Source organism: Cariama cristata, unplaced genomic scaffold (genome assembly GCF_000690535.1).
Source record: "Cariama cristata isolate BGI_N322 unplaced genomic scaffold, ASM69053v1 scaffold13428, whole genome shotgun sequence".
In the NCBI taxonomy this organism is placed as follows: Eukaryota; Metazoa; Chordata; class Aves; order Cariamiformes; family Cariamidae; genus Cariama; species Cariama cristata.
Window position 1 is genome coordinate 1 of NW_009629468.1, and position 14980 is coordinate 14980.

Below are 14980 nucleotides of genomic sequence, written 5' to 3' on the forward strand. Positions count from 1 at the left end.
GACAGCTGACCCCAATGATCCAAGGGATACCCCATACCACATGACGTCATGCCCAGTATATAAAGCTGGGGGAAGGAGGTGGGGGGATGTTTGGAGTGGTGGCGTTTGTCTTCCCAAGTAACCATTACATGTGATGGAGCCCTGCCTTCCTGGAGATGGCTGAACACCTGCCTGCTCATGGGAAGGGGTGACTGAATTCCTTGTTTTGCTTTGCTTCCATAGCTATGAAGTTCTTCAAACAGATGAAGAAACCCTAATGAAAACTTAAATGTGTCTTCAATGAAGATGTTAATTCACATCCTCACTGGGCTGATAGATCCCTAAGGGGAGCCTGAAAAGTTTGTAGAATGTGTTTTCTGATACTAGCAATTACTTTTGTATGGTAAGTAAGGGTGGTCAAGTTGCAGAATGATGAAGATGGGAGTGACGGAGAGCTGAGAAAAAAAATTTGCATATGATGGTATATGAATTGAGTGAATGCTCATCGTACAGTGGTTGAGAGCAAAACCCATAGGGGTCCTTGAGATCAGCCAGAGTCCCTGTGGCGCAGGGATTTTGATGGCAAGTTTGGCCACAAGCACCAGGCAACTGCCGTATCGCCATACGTCAGCATTCAGGAAAGTGCGGCGCATGCTGCTGTCCCACAGCTCGTGAGGACAAGCTGTAGGCTGTAATGGGGGCAGTGGAGGGTGTATATATATATTATATGGGTGCCCGGTGCTGTAGCGATGAAGCAGTATTGGGAATTTTTTAATTATGATCCCTCCTGTAGGCAGATCTGTGCTTTCTCCTGAGACAAACAGCTTTGTGGATTCTTCTGGTGATGTGTTCAGGAGCAGACAGGTAAGACAAGAAATGGCCCTTGGGGTGTATGCAAACTCCCCAAATACCACTTTTCTTGCAGAAGAGCAGAGACTGTGAGGTATACAAAAAGCTGTGACCTCAGTCAATGCAGTATGTGTAACTGGCATGATGAGCTCACTCAACAAATTCATGTGAGGAGCCCACAATCAGTTTTTAAATTCTTTGAAGAGTGAGATAAAGGCAAAATCCCTGCCTTCTCTTGCTTTTTATAGCACTTCTGCCCTTATTTTCCTTGTTTGCAGCCAGTCAGCAGGCAGGAGGGAGGGGCAAAGCCTGTTTAAAACGTTTTGCGAGGGGCTGCAGCCTCTCCTTGCCTGTGATGGCTGGGAGGGGACCGTGCATGGGCACCTACTTGGAGCTGCCCACCTGTGCGAGGATGCCCATCCTGCGACTGGCGACCTGGCAGGTACCTGTGGAAGCTGGGGACTCTCCTCACCCCCGTGCCTCTGGTCACGCAGGTGACACCAGGAAATTGCTGAGAATCACAGTAGGCTTTTTCAGCAATCTCCTCCTCAGGTCAGGAAAATGCAGCAAATCCTCTGTGCGACATTTGTTGCCTTTTGAAATATTTCAGGTAATGCAGGTATTTACACTTGTCTTTCAGGAAATTTTTTAAGTGAGCAGGTAGTGCTCACTTAGTGCAGGCAGTGAGCAGGTGGAGGGAGATTTTTCTTAGCTATGGAAAAAAATTACATATTACGAAAGTAAAAACTTCTGCCTAGCTTGTTTTTCTTTGGCGTTTTGTTTTGGTTTGGTTTTGCTTTTAGCACTGGGTATTAATATCCCAGCCTGTCATGTAGGTGTCATCTTTGATAAGTGCATGTAGATATAAGAACTTAAATGGCAATGAGTGGGTTTGGAAATGGGAATTCACATTAACACCTTTGAGACTGAGGATAACTTATTTGTATGGCAGCAGATGAGTATACAGCACTTTGCAGGAAAAGACTTTGCGTAGTTCTTTACCTGCAAATGTTATCTAATGGACTTTTGGTAAGAGAGAAGATTTAAAGATATACTGAATTATAAATGTAAAAGGAGTCTGGAAAAGAACGGAAAATTTTACGAAAGTGAGATTCTTAAGAAAGAAAAAAAAAATAGTGGACTGTCCCCTGGATTTGAGACTGGAAACTAAATATGTTGAATTGCAAGCTGCCAACTCTGTGAAACACTGTCCAGTCAGCACAGAAGTATCTTAAATTATTCTTGCTATATTTTTATGTCAGCTGCTGCTAATCATCACATAACTTCTGCACAAATGGGGTTGAGTTTGTTTAACCCTTTCAGTCTTCATTAGTCTGATGACAAAAGACACTAAGAAGCCTAAAGTAACTAAGTAGGCTTTAAAAAAACCAAGTGTGCCTTGCATGGGGCCTCTCAGGGAACTAATGCTGTGATGGATGAGCTCTCTGGAGGAACCTGTTAAGATGTTAACAGGAACTGGTTGGGACTAAACAGAAGGAAAATTTTGGACATATGATCCCTGCCACCACAAAAATCTCTTGTGTTAATGCAATGAAAACACGGCCCAAACCCACTGCGATTACTTCATCAAAGCCATTCGATCTCAAGGTTCCCACAGCAACTTCAGCTGCCACTCCTCACATTTCGGTGCGGCAACGGGGTCTCCTTTACCCAGTCACGCTGACTTGAAGTACTGTTCAGTGAGCACCATGTAAAATGAGGCAACGGATTATTTTTTTCTGAAAAACATCTCATGTTACAGAGTTTTGTGTAATCACAGGGTATATTGTCACCTTTGCTCTCCACCAGCTCCTCCTCCACCCAAAAGTGATGCCGACTGCTGCTGCACGGCAGCTCTCCCATGCCGCAGCACCACCCAGAGAAAAGGCACGCCGCACTGCCCGGCATTTGCCCGCTTTCCCACGCCGCCCTCGGAGCTGCGGTGGTCATACGTAGGAAGGGGTGGGATGGGGAAAGGGACTGCAAAAAGGAAAACTTGTAAAACTTAAACTGGTTCTTTGGTTACATGTAGTCTTGTGGAAAAAACCTCTGCAGTTTCTATATTTGTTTTTGTTTTTTGTTTTTTTGTTTTTTTTTTAATTTAGGTGAACCAACCAAGCACTCTTCGATGGGAAATACTTGGAGAAGTGAAATCATTTAAAAAAAAAAAAAAAAAAAAGATGGGTGGGGATGTAACGAAGTTAAATGTCGGAGGTGGTCACGATTTTGAATCACGTTTCTGTTTGAAGTGCCATTTTCCAGAATCGGTATCCAGTCATCGAACAACACTTCAGTGTCCCCAAGCCAAGAATCTGAAGTGATTTCCTTTGCTATTAAACACCAGGTTGTGTGTCTTACCCAGGAGGTGGCACTCTCTGTAGCGTTTTGCAGTCCTCTCACCTCCCTTGTCCTGTGTCAACAAAAGCCGGCTTGTTTGTGTGCAGGGCCAACAAGCTTTCCAGAGGCGATTCATTTCCTTATGTCGCCAGTACATCACACTGAAATTGCTTTTAATTTCTGGGCAAATTAGAACTTATTTAGAGATAGCCTGGTGTCCGAATGTGAACATTCAATACTTAGAAAAGGGCAGATCAGCTCAGGCAACTCATCCGTGACTCCCACGGCCATTTTATTCCAGAAAACGAGGGAAAGCAAGATCCAAACTGGAACACCTCATTATTTGGGTGCTTAAAGTCTCCAGATTTGGAGAACAGCAAACTTCTTTTTCCGCTATTTACCAAATTATGGACTTTTCTGATTTCAGTCTCTCCAAGGAACCGCAAGAGATGCAGTGAAGTTTGCCATCAGTGTTGGGTACCGCCACTTTGATTGTGCCTCCCTGTACCAGAACGAGAGTGAGATCGGGGATGCACTACGAGAAAAAATTGAGGAGAGGATTGTGAGGCGAGAAGAGCTCTTTATTGTCAGTAAGGTATGGCCTTGGATAACTTGCCTCACATGAGGCCAGCTCTAGGGAGGAGAGACAAGGTCCCAACCTGTGAAGTGCCAGGGGATGAAGATGGTCTGGGAATTAACTCCTTTCTGTCAGGATGAAGAGTTTTGTGGATGGAGGGAAGGAAGAGGTCAATTCTTGGGGCGGGGGGGAAGACTTGATTTGAGAGGGATTTTTTTGTAGTCCATATCCATTGTCAGCCATGGAGACAGGAACTGAGGCCGTGCTCTCAGTTGCCTCTGAGATAGGAAGCAAGGCTATTGTATTCGTGGTCACTCCCGCTGCGCTGCCGGCCTCAGCCTGTTAACTCCCGTATGTTATGTTGTGTTTTGTTTTTTCCCCCAACAACAATGGTAGGAAAAATAAAGTAACTTCTATCTGCTGGAAGCTGGCGGGTTGATTTTCACCAGTTTTGCTTTTTTTTCCCTTCTTTTTGTTTAATTGTTGTATGAATTGTTGGAATTTTAGAGTATCTCATTCTTATTTTGCTTAACTGACAGTACCACAAATAAAATGAGGAAGTGCCACTATTGTGCACCTTAAGACGAGAAGATGTGCCATACCATGAGCTGCCTCTGTGTCTGCACCGTGTGTTTCCCTGCCAGGGATGCTCTGCGGTCGTGAGGCCAGGAGAACAGCTCTCAGGCTTTGTGTTACCCCCACAGCTGTGGTCCACCTTCCATGAGAGATCCCTGGTCAAGGAGGCATGCCAGAAAACCCTTGCTGCCCTCCAACTGGATTATTTGGATCTCTACCTGATGCACTGGCCCATGGGATTCAAGGTATTGAGGCTTTAACTCCTGGGAGCCATCTGTCAGAGCTCTGCCACTTTTTCCTTTGGGACCAGGCATGCCCTTAGTCGTCTCTAATGAGGAGTGCTGTTAAACCTCCTTAGGACATAATGTCAAACCTCTGCATGGAGTGCCGAGAAGGAAAGGTAAGGTCATGGCTGCTTAAGCTAGGTCTTGTAGTACAAAAATCCCCTTATTTCACCCTGCACAGCATTTCCATGTCATGGATCAAATTACCATCCAGATCACATTCCTCTTAAAGCCTGGGGTTTGGCTTATCATTTGCTTATCTAGGATCAAACAGTTGTGAATTAGTTCCTATTCTTCTCTTCTCTCTCTGCCCCCAGGTTAAATAAATCCTCATTTCCCCATCATGTCACATCCCTGGCTTTCCCCTAACCTGACTGAGGCACACAAAAGTGTCTGTCCTTCCTCTGCCTGCAGGACACATTCTCAAGAGGCAGATTTTCTTGAAGATTATTCTGTTTGTACAGATTACTGTTTTTGACCACCTCTTTCCCCAACACAAACATAAGCCAGGATATCCATCGTGTCTCCAGCTCCACTCGTTTGTAGGATTTCTAACTGATTTCTTTAACTACTTATGATTCAGCCTACCTTAAACGTACCTTCTCTCTTAGATGTAGATTGGAGCTAATACACTAAACCAGTGTTAGGATGGGGCTAAACCCACACAGAGAAAAACTAATGTAACCAGAAAAATATTTACTAATTCATTGAAAATGACACACACAGAGAAACCTCTCTCACACTTACTGTGATATTCAGTCCAAGAATTCATAACTCTGCTGTTAATAGAGTTTCATATTTACGAGAGAAAGGATCGATTGGTGAAAGTAGTGAAGACAATTCTTAATTGAGCTTGAGTGAACTTATAAAGCATGTAAGAGAACTTCTGAACTAAAAAAAAAAAAAACAAACCAAAAACCAAAGCAGTACATGCTTATGAAAATAGCACCTTTGCAGTCCTGCTGAGACAAATGGATTAGGTTTTTAAATGGATGACTTGAAGGAATTTTACTTTTACTCCAGTCTTCATGGCTTTCTCTGACCTGGGACAGGGCTTTTACCAGAGCGGCTGTGCTTGTGAAGGACACGACAGCTGCCCATTCTGAAGACAAAATTTTCGGGATCTGGACCAAAGAAATTCCTGGCCTGATCCCAGGCTGGACTGAAATGTGTTACAGTCAACTGTTATGCTAGAAACCACAGGCCTCTTCTCAGGTGCCAACTTGCGATAAACGGAAAAGAATGAAGGCAGGGGCTGGGGCAACAAGATGGTGAATTAAAGTGTGCAAGATGATGCTTTCTTGTCATTTAAATAACATTCTTACACCACAGTGCTTGATGGAGAAGACAGTGGACCATTCAGCTGGTGAAGTCTGCTTTTTATTTTCACAGGTCCAAGCCTGAGGATATTCCCCTTTTTGATGATCCCCAAATTAAGGAAATTGCACTCAAGTAAAACAAAACCCCAGCTCAGGTTAATACTGGTCATAGTATTTTCGCTGATGACATGTATTCTTCCCATTTGTGCTAAATTAAATATTTACAGAGGTATTATGGAAAGTTGAAATCCAGCTGTGTCATACACTTTAAAAAATATTATCTCTAATGCTAGTTTTAATGACAGACAGAAGAGTACCAATGGCTTTGGGCTTTAATTGGCACACTAGCCACTTCTACAGACAGCATCCCTGCCCAATCTTGAAGTCTTGTTCAATGCACTCCTGTGCTTGTCATCTCAACTTCAGAGAGCTAATGATTACGTGAGCTCATGTAGTAATCAGGAAAGGTTTACTATAGTACTTTTCCTATGTGAGCCATCTCTTGATTATCAGTAGAGCTGTTCCATGTAACCATGTAGGCATGTGTGGTTTTTGGCTTTCAGAAGACAGGCAGAACTTGTCAGCTGTAATTTCCTTCTTCCTTCATGTGCTTATCCGGCTCCAGATTCAAAGAACTGTGAGTGTAATTCCCAAATCTGTCACCCCACACCGTATTGAGGAAAATTTTAAGGTAAGAGGGTACCTTATAAAATTAGTAATGGTGTTAAACTTTACATAGAAAAATCCACTCTGCCAGTGGATCAAAGTACCCCCTTCATACTTCCAACTGGCAAAACCTTTTATCTGTCAGATACCACATAGGTTACTTTTTATGAATGCAAAAAGTTACTTTAAAAGTAAGGAGCCAAGTGTCCTTCATTAGAACACATCAAGTAAGAGAGATTAACTTTTTCACTTTGTGATGATACAAATATGATGCAACTAGACCCCAGCAGCACTGTAACTTTATGACATTTATTCATTGTTCACCACAATGTGCGTCTATTGCACACTTCCTAGTGCTTCAACAAATGCAGTGCTTTTCTACTTCTGTCTTTGGTATTCTTTCTGCAAATGAACTTGCACTTGTCTTTTCGCAAACTGAAGTAACCCAGCTGTTTGGGACCTTCATTCAGGTGTTTGATTTTGAATTGGCTAAAGAGGAGATGGAAACCTTCCTTGCTTTCAAGAAGCAGTATCGCATCTGTGCATTAAGCAAGTGAGTACCTCCTCCTCCTCCATGTTTTTGCAAGACTGGAATATCATTGGATATCCTCTTAACAGACAGTATTTGATAGCCCCACTTAAAAATAAAGAGAGGGAACCTTAGCCACAACCTGGTCACATCTGTATCTGCCAGAATCCAGCCCTAGGGTTTATTAGAGCATTGCCCGTCTTGTACAGGTTGGTACCACTGGGATTTTTGCAGCTACGTTATGTGTTAAGATATCTCGTAACGGATGCATACCAAACTGCTGTCTGAAAATCAAAATCAGCTGGAAACTCCAAAATAAATAGGCGGCAATTTTTTTTCTGTTTTCTTTGGCTACTTTTATATAAGAGACAGTCAGTGTAAATAAACTCCATTTTAAGAATGAGAGTTGTAAGTTCTTTTTGAAGTGAAAAGCTGTGCCTATGTATTTATACCAATGTTATTAAGGCAGCATCTAAATAACAGAATGGTTAGATACAGACTTACCGAGATCTGCAGTTTATTCTGTTTTCCCAGGTTCCCCTTATCTAATAGCATACTGCGGACTTAGGAGTTCACAAGAGAGCAGTTTAATATCACAGGGGAGATTGGTGATTTCAGCTAAGCAAAACATTTATTATCTTTTGAGAACAAGGTCACTGGTATATGTGAAGGTAACAGAGCATTAGCTTCCACTGCCCTCTGTAAGCAGACTCACATTAGTATTTTTACTGCAGTTCACAGTCTTAGTTCTGCAGAGCTTTTGTCAGGGGGAAAAAAGCTTTTTCTTCTTAGCCTTAAGACTATATCCTTAAAGTGTTTTAATCAGACTCCCTCTAGATGTAAAAAATCACAAGGACTATCCTTTTTTTGAAGACTAACATAGGCATCATCTTCAGATCCTCCAGGAATCAGGACCATGTATCATTTTTTCAAGCAATTTATAATACTTCATGTGCATTAAATCACAATATAAGTGGAATATGTATTACAAGATGGGAGAAGGTAGCTCACAGCCATTCTGAAGAGTAATCTTTGAGCGTGCATGCTTTTGCTTCCCTTATTATCAGCCACAGTTACATCAGTCCTTTATCTGTATCTTTGCTCTGCTCTTGTGGCAGCAAAAGACATTTTCTCTTATCATTTAGTAACAATAGTTAAAGAAGTTTAATAAACATGAATCTTTGAGGTTTATGAAAAGCAGTCTTTGTCATAAATATAAATCCTGGCAAATTTTAGAAAACTTTAGGTTCTCCTAGTGGTTGCATTTTTGGACAAAAGGTCAAAACATATGCTATCTTTTAATTGTTAATATAAGACAATCCATTTAACATCAGAAGATCTTTATGAGATAAGACAACGTGCTGCTTGAGCTTAGTTCAGCAATTTCAGCATAACAGACCGAAAGCTCTTTAGAGGACACTGCTGAACTATGTTTCAGGAGCCGTTTTCTTAATGAGGTTTCCTATTTATGAACTGCTAAAAACTAATAAACTGGTAGGAGATTTGTATGTTTGGTTTATCATATCTACAAGACTATATAAATACTGCCTTTATCAGTAGAACGGCTGCAGTTAAGACTGTGAATCTCTCCCAGCAAATCCAAAGTCTGATAAAGGAGACAAGGAGGAATTATTTTGTTTGGCAACTGTCTCATCTAACAAGCAGAAAAGTTGGGCAGCTTCATAGAAGTCAACAGTAGATTTTCACTCTCTTGTACTGCTCCCTAGATCGTGTCTCCTTGGGTTTGGATTCAAAGGATGTCACTAGATGTTGTTTTCTCTGGTAAAAAAAGTCAGCGCTACTGCAGCCCATGCATCTGCTGGAGTTTTAATGAGGTGTCTGTTAATCAAGACTTCTTGCTCTTGAACTCCAATACATTGCTCAAAACTCCTGTAATTGCTTTAGGCTCTTCCAGCCCAGTAGAAGAACAATGTGGATCAGCACTGCCTGCAGAGAGGAAGGACAATTGTGTAATTAAGGTTCAGGGCTAGGATACACACTTCATGGATATCCTTTTCCAACTGATTTTCTTTGTAGTTAAGGTTTTTAAGTCTATAAAGGAAATGATGAAATATCTTTGAGCTTCTTTAGACTTTTGCAAGATGTTTGAATAACAGGTGCCCTAGAAAATGCAAAGCAATTCCATCAAATTGGATTTCCTACAGCAACTCTTCTAAAGAAAGAGGTCTGAAAAGCATATCAGCAATTGACACCAAACAGTTATAGTGCAGTGGTATGGACAGGAAGGTGCCTGTAATAGGGACTTTCTTTTTTTCTCCCCCTAAACACACTAAATTGAAAAGGTCAGTTACAATTCATAGTCACAGTTAGAAAATGAGTTATGTGGAAGGTGCTCTGCTTCCACACGTGCAGACTGTGCTCAGGTTGAATTCTACAGCAGCAGGAGCAATACCCGCTTCAGGCTGTGGTGTACAGCCTATCCTGAAATAGTCTCTACTTCATGGGAATTTTCTAACAACATTCCAATTTAATCACAGCTATCAGACTTGAAGTTATTTACAGGATGTTTATAGACTGCAGCAGGCAGGAAGTCAGACTAGATGATCACAGTAGCCATATAATAGTAAAAAATTCAAAACAAGTTAGAAGCCAGAGATCAGGCATTTGTTTTGGAGACAATAGATCTTTTTCAGCTGCAGAGACTTTAGGAAAGGTAAAAGGAGAAAAACTTGGCTGATGTCAGTTACTGGGAAATGAAGAACCTTTTCTTTTGCAGCAGAGCTGCAGCCATATGACTTGAAGACAGTGTGCCTTTCTAGTACCTTTTGCTGCCTCACAGCAGCCTATGATAGTAGTAAGCCTGCTGCTATAACCAGCTGGAGAAGCACGCTTCCTAGCTTCACCTACCCCAACACACATGCCAAAAGGGCACTGCTCTCATTGCATCTGCTAGCTGTAGAGAAGACACTATGAAGCATGATTTTCCTTGTGTTTGGTTTTGAAGATTCAAAAAAAAAATAATCTCCCAGCCTTTCCTATGCTTTTTACAAGTTCAGACTTTGCTTTACATAGAACCTACTTGTCAAGAAAATAAAAATTGCCATGACTGGCTAGGGTAGAGACTTAGGCTTGTTTTACTGCTATTGTAAATTCAGTTGACTGAAGAACAGCAAGTGTTTTGTTGGTCAGGTTACTGCAGCAGAAGAGAGAAAGGGACAAGCTACAACTGTCTTTTTTTAAAAGAGTTTTATTTGTTCTGCCAGTGTAGTGACCTGCCACACACTGACAAGTGCTAGAAACATTCTAGCCTTCATCTTCAGACTCATCTGAGGTCTGTGTTAATAAGCAAGTGTATACCGATGGCCGTTTAACCCACTCCTTTTTCTGTGGCTGTAACAAATTCAACTGCACGCCACTACCCAGGTAGCTTTGTAGTCCATACAGTGACAGTCTGTCTCCACCTGCTTTTCAGTGGCCCATGGAGCATTTGTTAGTTACTAATGCCCAGGCTGGATCAATGTCTAACATGAGGAGCAGATGTGCACAAGGCCACAAGTCTAGCACTTCATAGACCTGAAAATACCAAGGCCATCTCTTGATGCCAGGAGAGAACATGCCACACTCCAAACAAAGTGCTTCAGGAAAAAGAACACTAGTATTCTTCCAGTGTCAGATGCAGCATAAACAAGCTGAAGTCACCATGACCAGCTCTAAGGAATAGCACAAGTTTTGTGAAGGACTAGCAGCTTCTATTCCTGTGTGCCTACTTCCCCAGCAGCACAATCACCTTTGTTGGAACTACAGAAAGTTCTGAAATAATTTTCAGTTTCTATCAGCTATGTAACAGTGCTCACTCTTAAACCAAACCAGCAGATACATCTTTCCTAGTCAGCAGTGAGATACATGCCACTGGACTGAACCCAGTAAATGGAAAACACCTTAGCTTAGCATTTTGCCTTTGTATCACAACATATTGTCCCATGACTTGAGCTTTTATTGTGCAGTTCATCCACTGTGGTATAGTCAAGCCTTCATTAAAAGTTCCAAAGGGGCTAGGAGAAAAAAGTAAAATGTTATGTCCACGTTTTAGAGGGAAAACATGGTAACACAGGTAATGAACAACAGGTAAAATTCAAACTTGTTTGCTGATCATTGCTGTTCAGGTTTTCCATCTATTATAATTCCAAGCTGTCTCATATTGAGCTCAGTATCCCTCAAAAGCAAATGGAATGAGAAACAAAAGAAACAGTAAGATAGAGACCCATTCCATGAACTGTTTCTATTCAATCCTGCACAAGAAGTTCTGGTCCTTGCCTTCCTCTGCATCTTAAAAAGAGATTTACAGAAGACTGACTAGGACAATCAATGGCCTAGGAATAATTTAGACAGATGGCAATTAAGTAGACTAAGACTTTCCTTGACCTGACACCAGTGCAGGGAGCTATGCCAGAAGTTTACCAAATCTGGAGCAGCTTGGAAAGTGTGACTGGAAATAGATCAGTTGCTATTTCCTCCACTGTAAAAACCAGCAGCATCATATGAATCTAGCAGCAGACAAGCCCAAAACAAGTAAGAAATGGCAATTCTTCACAAGATGCACGGGTGTGAAAAATCATTCTTTTTGAAGGTAACAGATTCCAAGGTAACTGAACAAGAGAGTTAAGTGATGGCTATTAAACACAAAAGATCTTAAACTGCTGTCAGAATATTTAAAGAACACACCACTGCAATGGTGAACCCACTCATCTTCAACAACTTGTTCTGGCCACAGCTGGAGAGAGGATGCTGCAGTAGGTAGCTGCTCATGGGAACAGTTGAACTGAATCAGACTTAATAGCTATCAGCTAGCTTATAATCAGGCTTATTTCAGTTCAGAAAAGCTAGACTGTGTTGTCAGCTTTTATTTTTGTTTAAGAATTTGGAAAACAGATGTAGTTTTGCAGATGTTTGTACTAGTGGTCCTGTAGCATGCACTTTAAATTAAAATGCAAGAGTAACATGACCTATGAAAGAGTTTTAAGAGTTGTCTCAGCTTAAGAGAGCAAGGTCCTGCCAGAATAAGGCAGGGCTGTGCACTTTTTAGGTGACCAAGGACAAGGCAGAGGGAGGGATGACAAATAGTTACTGACAGAGTTTATACATGACAAACTAGGGGAGTATTAAGTGATTAAAAAGATAAAATCATTTGTCCTGAGTCAACTGTTTGGTGCCCCAGTTAAGCAAAACACTCCAAATTTCTAGTCATGTCTTCAACATAGTGAATACACGTTAAAAATCCAGATACAGGATTTTATTTTCCTGCTTTGATTAATGTAGTTTCCTGTGCCCTGGATTTCACAACTCTGCACAAATGTTTCAGTATGCACTTGTGTCAGTCTCGTGAGCTTAGCCAGAAGAGAGATCCAGCCTCCCCTTCCCTAGAGAGCAGCAAAGGCCAAGTTACAGACCATCATATAAAAGCTGGTGCCAGCCAGGCAGGCTTGTGTATTTATGTCCCGATATCAGAAGTCAAGCCATTTTCTCCCAAAGGAACATCAACTGCCAGCTGAAACATACTGTACCTGTAAGCCCGTTTGTGGTGTGCTGCCCCCAACCCACAAGATGTCAATTCTAGCTGCTTCTTGTATTCTCCTCTGCTACCCAACAAAATTCTTAAAAAGGTCTCTTGCCTTCTCCAATGAGATAATTGTCAATTTTCTCTACTTGTTTTTGCTCATAAATCAGTTCATCATCATTCTTTGCTGCTGTGGAAATGGATCTGTTCTGTCAGAGCCATTTTCTTTTAACATGAAAAGGTCTGCTACCCTGGTATCATCTGAAGCAGTGAGTACAGCTGGAAGTAAAACAGATTTTGAGTACAAGTACTGATTTCTACCGGTCCTGAGAACATGATTTTTCTGTTTCCTGCTTTTAATCTTTCCTGTAGGTTGGACTTCTCTTCCTAGGGTGTGCTACAGTATCACGCTAGCTTAACTGCTGCAGCAGACTCCTGACAAAGCCCAGTAAGAGAGGCCAACAAGGTGAAGCTGAACTACAAGTTAAATCAAAAAAACACAGACCAAAACACAACCACTTTTCATTGGAAGAGCTACAAGCTTGTCCTTAAAAATTTCTTTTATCAGAAACCCAGAGATCCGTCAAACCACAATACAAAAACAAATGCTATGAGCAGTTATAGCAGGAAGAGCTCAGTTAGCAGAAATGCTAGGCTCCGGATATCTAATTCTTTGATCTTTCCACTTTACCTTTTAGGAGATGAAAGGAAATCTCTACCCTTGTAGTCAGTGTGGCACAAGTATGGGGGTACAACAGCCATTTATTTTACTATAGCAATCCCCAGATGAACCTAGATTAAACAAAGACTTGGCTGCAGTCTATAAGACTGGCTCTTCCTCTATCAGCCTTATTTAATTCTATCTGGCCTTGAGAAGCAACCCAAAATCATTATGGGTGACAAGCGCTTCTATCACTCCCTTCCAACTCCTCATCCTTTCTGACCACAGCCTGCTTTCTCTTCAAACTTATGCATCGTTGCCCCTTTGCTCAGGGGCTTCTGTTTTTCCTCTGTTCCCGCTCCTGTATTTGACCAAGCGTCCAAGCCCTCTGCCGGTTAAGTGCTGCACCCTGTCCCAGAAGGACCCTTTCCAGATTCTTTCCTGCTAAGTCATCCAGCAGAATACAGAGAGAGCCTGTTACAATACCACTCCACCCCAAGTGCTCACTAGTCTTCCTTCTGCTGCAGAGCAGTCTGTCTGAAAGTCTTCTCCAGTAAAATTCCTACTCCCAGAATGGAAAGTTTCAGGCACAAACTTTCATAAAGTTAGACTGAAACAAAAACAGAGGAAACTAACAGAACCCAAGGTACTATTTTGGAAACCTTTACCCTCAATGTAACTTCTTGCCAGAACACACTTGTCACAAAAATGTTATTTCCATTGCCCCAGTTTTCTGTCACAGCTCAGACTAATCGAAGAACATTAGCTGTTCTGCTTTTTTTAGATGCCTTTGGGTTTTTATTTATCACATTATAGATACACAAAAACACTTGCAGAGCTGAAGCTTTTTGTATTTGATTTTAAGCTCAGAATTTAAAGTGATTATAATAAATTTATATCAGGAGAATCAGCATTAGAGAAGAATATCGCTTAGAGTCAGCCACTGATGCTCTCTTCCCTCCTCCTCATGTTGTAAGTTAACTCCATCCTGTCTGTTCAGCCTGTTGTAAATTATTCTGACCAAAAGTGTATTGCATGTAAAGTCTGGCCTCAGCAATAATGGAAAGATTTGGAAGCAGCGTTTGAAGGTAACAAAACCTGTTTTCTCAATATAATGGTTAGTATTTATCAGAAAGAAGAACTTCAAATCAGTATGACTCCTTAGTACCTTGTTATCAGTACCAGGAAACAAGACACCTACTTCGCAAATAATTTGAAAACTGCACTCAGAGTACACTTTAACCTGGCTGAGTTCTGTTTAAGGTATGCTATGCTACACAGTTATGGAATCAGAATCGTACCTTACATTTACCATTTAGGGGTGGTTATGCACTAACAGTTCTGGTGTCTCCTCTCCTTCATCTGTTCAAAAAGAGCCCACTTTCTGCCAGGCCTACACAACCTCCTTCAGAGGCCAGTTCACATTCTTGACCATAGAATCATCAAATTGCCTAGGTTGGGAAAGACCTTAAAAACAGAGTCCAGCCACTAATGTAGCACTGCCAAGTCCACCACTAAACCACGTCCCTAAGCACCACATCTACACGTCTTTTAAATACCTCCAGGAATGGGGACTCCACCACTTCCCTGGGCAGCCTGTTCCAATGCTTGACAACCGTTTCAGTGAAGAAATTTTTCCTAATACCCAACCTAAATCTATCCTGGCACAACTTGAGGCCATTTCCTCT

The 14980-nt window shown here is 41.6% G+C and overlaps 1 protein-coding gene across 1 annotated transcript; it reads left to right on the plus strand.

The window, feature by feature from the left end:
• Positions 1-1204: 1204 nt before the first annotated feature.
• Positions 1205-7140, plus strand: LOC104165529 (aldose reductase-like; the record flags this gene model as incomplete). The annotated part of the gene is made up of 6 exons (XM_009705179.1): positions 1205-1270; positions 3593-3760; positions 4447-4563; positions 4677-4718; positions 6547-6612; positions 7058-7140. Coding segments are annotated over exons 1-6 (542 nt in total), but the record flags the coding sequence as incomplete, so codon positions are not given.
• Positions 7141-14980: the final 7840 nt, after the last annotated feature.